The sequence below is a fragment of the Myotis daubentonii genome, chromosome 3 (assembly GCF_963259705.1).
Source record: "Myotis daubentonii chromosome 3, mMyoDau2.1, whole genome shotgun sequence".
Taxonomy (NCBI): domain Eukaryota; kingdom Metazoa; phylum Chordata; class Mammalia; order Chiroptera; family Vespertilionidae; genus Myotis; species Myotis daubentonii.
Window position 1 is genome coordinate 214632700 of NC_081842.1, and position 12083 is coordinate 214644782.

Here is a 12083-nt window from a genome sequence, read left to right on the forward strand (position 1 = left end):
AAAGATATTTTACCAACTCCTGTTTAAAACCCACACAAGAGTGAGTCATAAAATGCGTGAAAAGTTAGTTTGATCATCTTTCTCAAGGACCATTTCTCTCCTCCTCTGCTCCTCCTTCCTACGGGACCATCTTCCTTGCAGTCAAGATCTACTTTAGAAGTATTTGTAATTTATGTTAATATCCATAATTAACAGATTGAAGGCAACCACAAGTGGCTCTAAAACAGCAACCCTGAGACTCTAAAAATAAAAATCCCAAACATCTTCCCCCTAGATAGTACCCGGCAGAATAGTCACAGCCATGCATGCATGTGGAGAATAAAGCAGCATCCTGTTACACTCATGGACCAGTGGGGCATGCAAATGACATGACAGAATCTATACCTCTGAAGATTTACAATCTGGATGGAGAGGAGACAACACACATTCCTGAGATGGATTAAAGGAACATTAGGCATAGAAGCCAGCAAACACTGTCGTTTTATAGGCATATAATGTTTCACAAAAGGTAAACAGAATTCTCTGCGTGAGGGATTATGGATGTTTGTAGTTTTCGTTTATGTTCTCTAAAATTTTTGCTATAAGAAATGCATTATATTTTGGGGGGGTGGGGGATGGGGAGGGGAAGAAACGTGATTTAGTCCAAACATGCTAAAGAGAAGGGGACATGGTGGCTAAGGGCATGGGCACCTGCTCTTCCACTAACCAGCCAGGTAACCTTGGACAAGTTATCTAACCTCTCCACGACCACATCTGACCTGTTTAAAAACAAAACAAAGATAATAGTACCGTCTTCTTGAGGATGAAATCATCAATAGAAAGGCCTTTGGATAGTGCCTGGCACACGGTCAATCTCTTGAGGATGAAATCATCAATAGAAAGGCCTTTGGATAGTGCCTGGCACACGGTCAATGCTATATAAGTGCTCCCTATATTGTCACATGAGCTGGGAGATACGGCTTTATAAACTGCAGTGCCTGAGAAAATGCTTATGAAATGGGTTGAACTTGAGTAAGAACTTTAAAGGTCAGGGGGAGAGATATTTTAGATAAGGGAGCAACTTGAGAACGGCAGAGACAAGATGTTAAAGCTCAACCCCCTCAGACAAGCAGACAGTGGAATGAGAACCAAATGGAGCATCAACTCACACAAATCCCAATGTTTTCTTTCAAACACAGCCACTCCTCACGGCTCCCGGGAGGATAACGCACCACAGGCACACTCATTTAGCTCCTGTTGTTTATCCACCCCTTTATTTTCCACAAAAAGAAGAGACTCAAAGAGGATGCCTTCTAAATGTGTATCACCATTTATTGTAGTTTGCATTAGGAAATGAACAGAGGACATTGTCTGTGGAGGGGGGGAAAAAAGGAAAAGAAAAAGAAAGTTTTTGTAGACTTAATTTCTTCAAAAACACTTTATGGTTTCAAATCCTTTTTTACCCCAAAGGAAATTCAAGAATTCAAGTATGTTAAGTAGGGAGCGGTAATACAAAAAGTCTCACATTTTTGTGCGTGTGTGTGGGTGTTTGCCTGTGTGTGTTTTTACAAGCAGACATCTCTCCACATTTCTGGCACCCCTTTTTTGCTTTGGTAAGGCCAAGCCCCAAAGGACACATCATGTACATGACCCCTGCCTTGAACTCACAGACCCAAGAGTTGAGGAATTTATGGACCCTCCTCATAGGATAACTGTAAAGGTTTCGAACTGTCACGAAGCATTAAAAATACCAACCTCCCTTCCCCCCAAACCCTAAGTCATTTAATCCTGATAGACTTAAGCATTCCCTTTGCTGCAGCTGCTCCTTACGTTCCTAGAGAGGGTTTATGAAAAGGACCAGAGCAACAGAATTCTCTTCATTTTGCTTAGAATTAAAAAAAAAAAAAATTTAAGGGCCATTTCAAAATAAAAATAAAAACTGAAATTCAAATTCTGAAAATATCTTGCCTTTTTTATTAATCATGTCATCTAACACCAATTAAAAAAACAAATATGTGAATATGATATAAAAATACGATCCCAGGATTAACACTTTGTTGCAGGCACAGTTATCTCACAGAATATATGTTTGGAGAGCCAGGGAAAGGAATTTATTTTTGTTTTCGTTTCTCTTAAAAAAATCCACAGCAGTGCATGTAGGGGCAGGAGAGGAAGGGAAGGGGAAAGATTCTTTAGCAGCAAAATGTCCAAGGTTCTCTAATCACAATGAAATCAATGGATATTGGATTTAGAAAAAAAAAAAAAAAAAAATGGAGGGGATGCTGCCCAAACCCATTCATTATCAATCACTAAAAAACTTCCGCTGCAAAAGCCCCAAATGGTGACATACGAAGGACGTGCTTCATTACACCAGCAATCAATCAGTGTGTCCCTCACGCTTTTGACCAGTTTTGTCACTTAAATATATATACAGGAATTGGGCTCCTCCTCGTTCATGTCCTTGCAGAAGGCCACCGCTTGGTCGCGCTGGGTGGGCTCTCGGTGTCTCCGCCACGTCTGGCCTCCACATTTGAAGAGCATTTCACCGCCGATGCTGCTGCTGCTGGCCTCGCTGGCCGTGGCTGCTGCAAGCAAAGGGTGGGCGAGGGACGTTTAATGGTCACTGTTCTGCTTCTCTCTCATCCAGGCGTGAATCTGTTCTTTCAGTTCTGGCACTGAGAAGAGAAAAGGGAAGGATTAATGCCTCGATGGAAGGGCTTTTCAGAGAGATGATGCTCGTTGTTGGTATAAATGGGAAGAAAGGCCGTTCATTTGCTCAGTGCAATGAAGACTGAAGGAGAAAGCAGCAGGACGTGAGAAGGACTAGACTTCTACAGTGAGAAAGAACAAGGAATGCTTCGTGTCTTTTCCGCTAAGTGTCACAGACGAGGGAGAGTTTCTGGATTTGGTAAGTTCCACCTGTGATTAATCTCCAACACTGTGGACTTTGGCCGCCACGCTTGCTGCAGGCACACCGCCCCCAGCCGCGCACCCTGTACCTGGCTCCAGCATGCTCTCGGTCAGCGCCTGCCGGTTGAAGGGGTCCGTGGGGGAGTTGAGCAGGTGCCGCAGAATGATGGAGCGGTCCATGATGGTGCCGGAGGGCAGCCGCACGGGGTCAGTCATCAGGGTGTCCATCAGAGGGTCTACAGGGACAGAGCAGAGCAACTTCTAACCTGATAGGACCTACAACCGGGAACAAAACGAAGCCCCTCCGGCCAACAGGGAAAAATAAAACAGATGTCCGTAAGAACAGCAACCAAATGGGCCCCAGGTTCCGAGGGAAGGTGACCTTTTATCAGCTACTGCTGGGAGGAAAGAAGAGAGAAAAAGACTGGGCAGAGAGCTTTCGTTTGGACTTCTCGGGATTCTTTGGAAACGCCAATCCCCACTTGTAAAGGCGAGGCGGGCCTTAGAATCTTCAGGGTTTTACCTGGTTTGAAATCAGGCTAAGGACCTTTTCTCCTCTTTTAATTTACAATATGAGCTAAAAGCAGGCGGATGCAATTTCAGACAGTGTCTCAAAAAGCAACCACAGCACCCCAGGAACAAGCTGGAAGCACAGAACATCCGTCCTTTTACCGTTACTGTTTCCAGTGAACTCAAGTCAAGGCACTGGGCCTGGGAAAAGTGGCCACTTGCCTCGGAACTCGTCCGGAGCGTCGCTGTAGTCGATCTCGGCGCGTGCGTTCTTGGCCACTATCTCCTCCACCTTCTCGGCGAGGAGTTTAAACTTCTCTATCGCGATTGTGGATTTGATCCCCGCCTTCCGCATCTTCGAAATAACTTCTTCAAACAACTCTTTGCTGTAGGATCTCTGTGGATGAGGAAAGCAATGTAAAATGTAAATATAGTGCAAGTGGGAAAAAGCAAGCTGCAGAAAAAGTATGATCTATTTGTGTGCATATTTTCTAAAAAAGTCCTAAAATTATAACGTGTATATACAAATACTTTTACACGACTATCTATATATATAAAAAGCCAGTGACCGGAACACTGTAACGACCAGAGTGACCAGTCCCTATGACGCCCACTGCAGCCAGCAAACCAGCCTGATCAGGGGGTGGGGCTGGCCAGCCAACCTCCCCCGGCCCCTCCCCGCAACCGGCCCCACCCCTGATCAGCCTCTCGCACCCCAATAGGGGGCAGGGTGGCTGGCCAACCTCCTGCAGTCCCTCCTCCTGCCCAGCCCCACCCCAGATAGGCTTCCCCACCCTGATCAGGGGCAGGGCTGCAGGCCAACTGCCTGGGGCCCCTCCCCCTGACCGGCCCCTCCCCAATGGGCTCTGACCACCCTGATCGGCCTACGGCCTCTCTCCCCAGTCAGCTTCACCCCTGATCAGCCCCCACACTCCAATCAGGGGCAGGGCAGCCAGCCCACCGCCCACAGCCCCTCCCCATGGCTGGCCCCACCTCTGATCGGCCTGTGGCCCCTCCCCCCAGCGAGCTCCCCCCCCCCATCGTCCCCCTACACCAATCAGGGGTGGGGCTGGCCAGCCAACTGCTCACAGCCCCTCCCTGCCCCCAATCGCCCCCCTAAATCTTGGGCGGGGCCCACCGACCAATCACCCTCGACCCCTTCCTCCAGCTGGCTCGGCCTTGATGGGACCCCGATTGGGGAGGGCCAGCTGGCCAACCTCCGGCCGTCTCCTCCTCCCGACAGGCCTGGCCCCGATCCACCCCAATGGGGCCGGGCTGGCCGGACCTCACCCCTGCAGGGATTCATGCACTTGGCCTGTAGTAAATACATAAAGATGGCACAGTACACACCGAACTGTACAAGGTCATCACCTCCTGGGAGGGCTTCAGGATTAAGGCAAACGAGGGGAATTTGGAAATATCTGAATTACTTTTACAGCAAGCCTGCATTTCTTTTTAAATTTAAATATTAAAGAGAAAAATCAAGTCTATTTCAGCCCTTGCAAGGCACTGTACTGTGCTCTAGCAACATGAGAGACGGTAGAAATTTTAGCTCTTTTTCCTAAAGGTAAATGTGGTGAAAACAAAGTACTTACATACGTGAGTAATATCTCAATAAAGCTGTTATTTTTTAAAAAGTACTTACATTTCCCCCATTTTAACCTTTGGATGAGGTAAGAGTGAGGAACCTTCTAGAATGCTTACCGATGGTTAAACTGAGATGTGAGTTGTAATTGGATAAAAGTGTGAACAGAGATGGGAAGACAGAAACGAGCAGGGAACTTTGGGGCATTATAAGTGGAGAGCAGAGCGGTTGAGATCAGGGGCTCAGGGAGGCTCTGGATCCTGCTCTACCCCCACTAACTTCACACAAGCTACACGATCTCTCGGTGCCTCATTTCAAAAGGAGGAATCTAACTAAACCTGTATCATAGGATTTTGTGAGGATCAAAGAAGTGAAAACATGGAAAGTGGGTAAACCTGGTGTTCAGTTAACAAGAATTAGTTATTTTATGTCCAAATGGTGCAGGAGCGAGAAGAGGAGGGAGGAAATTACTTGGAAGTCCAGGGTACAGCTGGGACTGGCTACGTCGGGAGCCATGGAAACGAGAAACACAAGCCGGATGTGGTCACAGGGACACAGGGAGAAGGGGAGGGGAGAAAGTGAAAATAACCATTGAGGTTTGAAGCCTGGAAGACCAAAGTGAAGGCAGCACTAAAGCTGAGGCTTTGGGATGACAACGTGACTCCCCGAGAAAACGGGGCTCTTTCTGGGAAGGTCACGGACTTGTGGAATGAAGCCCCGAGCTAGATCTGCGTCCGGACCGCAACTGGAGGTGGACCTGGGAGCCTAATATTGCCTTTTACGCCCGAAGGAAAACGGCCACTTCATCTCCATGTACAGCAGACAAGTCCCCTGGGTGCCGAGCTCATGATTTCCACTTGCGCACTAAAAACGTCTCAAACCATATTTTGAAAAGTATCACCTTCCTTTATTTCAAGTGGGGAATTCAGGAACAGATGGCTATGTAATTGCATGGATCTGCCAGGAAATCCAGGACAGCAAACTCAAGCTGCCAGGCAGCAGCCTGACCCCAGACTCCCTCTGGACCGGCAGGGACCCGGCACTGACCTGGTCGTCCGCGATGGCTTTAGCGAACCGCGCACAGTCCAGCTGCAAGTAAATATCTGTCAGTTGGTCCAACAGCTTCTTTGGTTCAAAGCCGTATTTCTCAGGGTTTTCGACTTTCAGGTCACGGCACTTGGGACCACAGAGTTGCTGAAGATTAAAGTTCAGCATTGCAGCCAATCGGGGTCCAAGTTCCTAGGAAATCACAGGATAAAAGGACAATTCATGCTGTTGAGAGCAGTGAGAAGGACCAAAAAACCCCATTTTAGTGGAGCGATAGGAATTGGATGGATTCATCTTCAAAGAATCCCTGGTAAGTGCTGTGAATCATCAGCTGAAGGGAAACACTATACTCAAAAATTTTTTACTCTCCATTTCCAATCCCATCATTCTAAAAATACCAACAAAAGGCAACCTTTTCCATAAAGTCATTCTTTTACTTATAAAAACAAGGATCATTCTAAATTTGTAAGAAACAGGTAAAAGAGGGAAAATTATTCGTAATTCCATCATCATAACACAAGTCATAAGTTTTTGAATATGCTCTGTAGGCCATCGTCTTATGTTTTACTTTTGTATAAATTTCAAAAGTCCCTGGCAGTTCCGGCAGTGCACGCCATTCTTCACCTATCAGGCGCAAAGAGGAGAGACATGCACAGAAGCAGAACAGTTTTAAGTTTAGCCAGAAAGACAGAGCAAACATAAGCGAAACAGCTGGAATATGCAATCATGCAATAACCCCACGAGAGGACAGAGCACCACTACTGTTGGGCACGCTCTGCTGTAAGCAAACCTGAAATAGGGAATCTGGCTGCGAGAGGGTAGGAGCAAACGCCGGCCCTGAACAAGGCGCTCTGAAAGCTCCCCTTCGGGTGCAAGGCTTTCATTAAATGCAATGACTGCATTTACACAAATTCAACTTAGCGCAGGAACCTGCTTTTCAGGAACTGGCTTTTGCAGAAAGTAAAATGCTCTGGTATTTAATCAGGAACCTGTGGGATATGGAGGGAGAAGCATAGGAGAGAGTCGGAAATCTGTTTTCCTCTGGAAGTGGGAGTTTTGTGTCGGGAAGGAAAAGAACACAGCAAAGCAGGCACAGGCACAGACCGGGCAGAAGACCAGCCCCGGCGTGCGGACAGCCCAGGTCTATGTGCAGGCCCTGAATCAAGTTCATTTCAATGGACATGAACAGACTAGGCTAGGCTTTCGATAATTTCCTTTGAAAAGTGAAGACTATGGAACTAAATATGGCTTCATGTTAATTTAGTCTTCAATCGTTTTTATGTTTCCTACCTTTTCACTATCAGTGACACTGCCCTTGGGGTCACTGAACATGAAAGCAAACATGGTCACAGCAGGGACTGGCAAACTACCAGCCGTGGCCAAAGCCGGCCCGGTGCCTGTTTCTGTAGTTTCTGAAGTGCACTGGGTGCGACTGCTCTTGCAGGGCAAGGGCAAAGCTGAGTAGCTGCGGCAGAGACCATGTGGTCCACATGCCTAACTGTTTACTGTCTGCATTTACAGGTCAAGTTTAAGCCTCTTTTTGCCTTCCCACTACCCTGTGTCCTGGCCACACCATGAAGTTCCTAAACCGTGTTGGGGGAGAGGGGGTCAAGTGCAGCAAAGCAGAGATCTTCGGTGATGTCGCGCGGCTTCAATTTCAGAAACAGGATGAGGTCTTATGCTTCATGTCAAGGCCAAACATTGTGACAGCCTTGGCTCTATCATAAACCTAATGATGGCTCTCATTAACCTTTGGCTTCTTGACTGTCACAAAGCTACACCTAAGAGAATCAAAGATCATTATCAACTACTTCTACTTAATAGTCTCTCATTTCCAATTGATGCTACCTTACTTTTCCTATAAATAAAATACAGGAATCAATAATGACAAAAATACGTCACAGCTTCAACATTAACAACCCAAAGTGCTGTCTAAGCAGAAAGTGAGTTCCTAAGTTAACCTGGAAGCGACCACTTGTGGACTTTAGTCTATCAACGACGCTGTGTGTGTCAATGAGCCTAGGTGGGGAAAATCAGTAACAATTTCACTCGTCAGTGACTGTGACACTGACCCTTCCAGACTCCACTTGGTTACAGGCGACCGAACCTGAACGTGGACCCAACAGACACGCCAACGCCCCGGTCTCTACTCACTGGCCTGAGGAAGGGCTTCTGGACCTGCTTCGTGAGGATGTGGAACATGTCCACGGTTTCCGTTGCCAGGGCAAGATAGGAGCGTGACACCCGCTCGTCCTGAGCCAGCTGGGACTGCCGGGCCTGCTGCTGGTCCTGGGAAAAGTGAGCAGAGGCCAAAGAAATCTCAGGACTAGTCATCAGCTCACCGACACGCCAAGTGAGACAGGATAAGTAGTCAGCTCATACGTGGAAAAGCCAACGTCCCTAGGGAATGACAGGACAGCCCACCCCAGGGAACCCTCCAGGTCACTGAAGCTTGTCCTGTCCGCATCAAACTCTTTAGGGATTGAGTAAGGCGACCTCAGCACATCATTTAACTTACACAGACTCAGTTTCCTTTGTGATAAAAGAAATCGCCATCAACTTCTTCGCAGGATGAAATGAATCTTATGTCATGTCTGATACATGTTCATTTCCCTTAATGACTTTTACTTAGCATTACTTTAAAAACATGTGATATGATACTGAGACCTGTGGGTTTTGTACGTGCAGGAGGCAATCAATTGATATGTCTCTCTCACATCAATGTTTTTCTTTCTCTCTCTCCCTTCTTCCCCCTCTTCCACTTTCTTTAAAAATCAATATCCTCAGGTGGCCCTAGCTGGTTTGGCTCAGTGGATAGAGCATCAGCCTGCAGACTGAAGGGTCCTGGGTTTGATTCTGGTCAAAGGCACACGCCTGGGTTGCGGCCTCGATCACCAGTAGGGGGCCTACAGGAGGCTGCCAACTGATGAATCGCTCTCATCATTGATGTTTCTATCTCACTCTCCCTTTCCCTTTCTCTCTGAAATCAGTAAAACTTTTTCTTAAAAAAAATACACACACACACACACACACACACACACACACACACATACACACCCTGGGGTGAAAATTAACAACAAAAAGATGGAGCCTAGAAGTTCTGCTGAGAGGGAGAGGAATGAAGGATGACACGGGGGTGCTGAGCCAGAGCAACTGCAGGGTGCAGCTGTCGTTTGCTGAGAGTGGGCAGACCTGGCGAGGCCTGGAGGGCTACACAGTGTTCAGTTGAGACAAGTTAAGTCTGAGTTCCCTATAGGACCACCGGGCAGAGAGGCAGGTCAACAGCGGTTATAGAGTCAGGAGAGCCCTGAGCCGGGAAGGCACATTCTGGAATCCTCAGAATACAGACATTCAAAGGCTTGGGACAGAGGAAATCACCCAGCAGTGATTTCAATGGGGGCACCAGGCCACGCGCAGCTGTTTCTCGCTGCCTGCAGACTCGGGGAGGGGGGCCCATCGCTGACATTAAATGGGCGTGAGCCAGAGATGCTAAATGTCCTGCAGTGTATGGGACAGTCGTTCATAATAGAGTTATTATTATATCAAAATTCTACTACATTCAAAATACCAACCAGCACCCTGAGAAAACCCCGAACTAGGGAGTAAGTGTGGAGAGAGGAGCAGCCGGGGGGCTGGGCACCGGAGCGCAGGGGGTGGGGAGGCGAGGAGCAGGCAGGGAAGTGGACGGTGGAAAGTGACTTCAAAGTCAAACGGAAATGATTTCTGAAATTGCACTTGTTAGGGATTATTTATGACCCTTTTCCACCCATTAACACAGACAAAATCAATGCTATCTGTTCAGTCGTCTCAAACAAGTGCTATGAAGCACTGACTGTGAAGAAGATGACGTGCAAAGACCCGTATCCCAACATCTACAATACACGCTGGCCCAGGAGAAGCCTCATAAATGGATGACACACTAGCGTAGACAAAGCTGAGACTTTGCAGCGACACCGATGGGGGAGGCCAACCAGACGTCAAACATGACGTCAGCAGTAGCTGGCAAGGGCCTGGCAACTGAGCGGGGACCATCCACATGGTTGCAGTGCATGTCGGGGCGGGGCAGTGGGCCGTCGGAGGCCAGACATGATTTCCTCAAGGAACCTGGCAAAACAGCCTCTTTTCCACTAGTAACTGAATAGAAAAGCGAAGATCAATGGAAAGAAAAACCCCACTAGAACCCTGAGTAATCACCCAGATGCCTAAAGATCACATGACGTTCTTGTCTCGCGGACAGAATTTGAGATTTACTCCTAGTTACTTTCATAAATCTTAACATATTCAGACAATAAAAACTCTTCTCCAAAAGGCCCTTTAAAATGAAAAGGCACAAGTTCTAGATACCAGACAGACTTGGTAACTCACTTCTTAGCTTCAGAGCAAGTGTTTAAGTTTTCTCCTGCCCCAAACCTGGGATGTAACTTCATGGAAGCCCACAGGTGGGAGTTAGGACGCACTGACGAGAAGTCAGAGTTACGTCACGGGCCCCCTTCCCGCCGGGCTGCGCCGGCCCCTGTGCTCACCCGGGGCAGCTGCTCCCACTGCTCTTTGTTCTTCATCTCCTCTTGCACCTCGTGGATCCGCTTCAGGGACTCCAGACTTTCATCGAGCAAAAACGTCGTGTCATTGATCAGCATGTTTATATAGCGAACAAACTGCTTCCCAGAGCTGAAAAGGCATTTACATGGGACAGGGTCACACATCTCCCTCCACCGAAACGCTGCAGCAGAACCCAGAGAAAGGGCCATGCATGTCGCCCTACAAGACCTTGGCAAACTTGAATACCATGAAGGTCAAGGACTACAAGTCTCTCCTTAGACTGTGTTGCCCTTTGGAATGAATTGTGATGCGCTCACCCCAGTAACGTGCTGGAGACACCTTGCACGACTCCTGAGAGCCAACTGCTAATATTTTAGAATTCTATTCTGAGCAGATTCCCGTGGCAGCTTACATTTGTCAACAGTGGACGTATGTATACTCCAGAAAACCAGGACATACTGATACCTTTTCCCTTCAGAGAGGAGGTTTACCAGCACACCCCTGGCTCATTCCTCAAGGATTTTAAGCAGAGAAAACACTCTTCCAGACTAGGAAAAAAACATGCTTAAATTTGCCAGGATAAAGAAAGCACAAATAATTACCCACCTTTAAGAGACAAGAGAACGACTGACAGCTAGTCCCATTATAAAGAAGACGCACTGAAGGAAAACTGGAGCCTAGCCAGCGTGGCTCAGCAGTTGAGCACTGGCCCAGGAACCAGGAGGTCACAGCTCGATTCCAGGTCAGGGCACATGCCCAGGTTGCGAGCTCGATCCCCAGTAGGGGGCGTACAGGAGGCAGCCGATCAATAATGTTTCTCTCTCAAAAATCAATAAAAAAAAGAAAAATTGGGAGCTGTAACACTGATAGAGTGGGCCATTAACTTGCTACAGAGAGCTCGAAGCTCCCAGCCAATAGCACTGTCCTGTCACCTGTTCTAACGCAGGGACTCGCTGGTGACGGCGACGGCCTGGCCTGCCTGTTAGGCTCTGGAAGGTTAGTAGAGCGAGGAGGACTACACTTCAGGACTGAGCATCAGGGCTGGCCAGCCCAGCCTGGGGCCCAGAAGCTCCCTTGACAAGGTCAGAGCCTGGACTCCAGGGACGTGGAAAGTTCCCGAGCCCCACGCAGAACCAGCTGTGGGCCCGCCTGCTTTCCTACGCCGGTGCCAGGCTCCCGCTGGAACATAATTCTGACCAGGAGAGCAGTTCATGGAAACAAAGAACTACCTCACAGTTTCCTTTGCAGCAAGCTATTTAGCAGATGGTGACTCCACTGGAAATACAGACATTACTGACTCGTAATCAGTGAACAAAGGACCGCCAGACCTGATCAAAGATCAAACGGGGGCTGCAAAAAAAGGTCCAAGTAGATGGGATAAAACTTCTCCTGGAGAGTAAGGCGAGAGTTCAACCTTTCTGCCTACCTTTCTTTTCAAAGTAATTTAGATGGAATTACTAATGTCAGGTTCAGGTAGGTGCTAAAATTTCAGAGGGCCAATGAAAAGTCCTTA

The 12083-nt window shown here is 47.8% G+C and overlaps 1 protein-coding gene and 1 long non-coding RNA gene across 9 annotated transcripts in view; one reads left to right on the top strand and one right to left on the bottom strand.

The window, feature by feature from the left end:
• LOC132231709 (uncharacterized) overlaps positions 1 to 12083 on the top strand; it is a 319045-nt gene that overhangs the window by 165203 nt on the left and 141759 nt on the right. The gene's annotated exons all lie outside the window — the stretch shown is intronic.
• Positions 1931 to 12083, bottom strand: part of UBE4B (ubiquitination factor E4B) — a 92327-nt gene continuing 82174 nt past the window's right edge. For all 8 annotated transcript variants that reach the window (XM_059691291.1, XM_059691295.1, XM_059691292.1 and 5 more), the window contains 6 exons: positions 10555 to 10699; positions 8186 to 8320; positions 6032 to 6223; positions 3622 to 3796; positions 2979 to 3125; positions 1931 to 2654 (listed from right to left, as the gene is read on the bottom strand). In XM_059691291.1, coding sequence (XP_059547274.1) covers positions 2593 to 2654; positions 2979 to 3125; positions 3622 to 3796; positions 6032 to 6223; positions 8186 to 8320; positions 10555 to 10699 — 856 coding nt within the window. In that variant the 3' untranslated portion in view covers positions 1931 to 2592. The remainder of the gene's footprint in view (positions 2655 to 2978; positions 3126 to 3621; positions 3797 to 6031; positions 6224 to 8185; positions 8321 to 10554; positions 10700 to 12083) is intronic.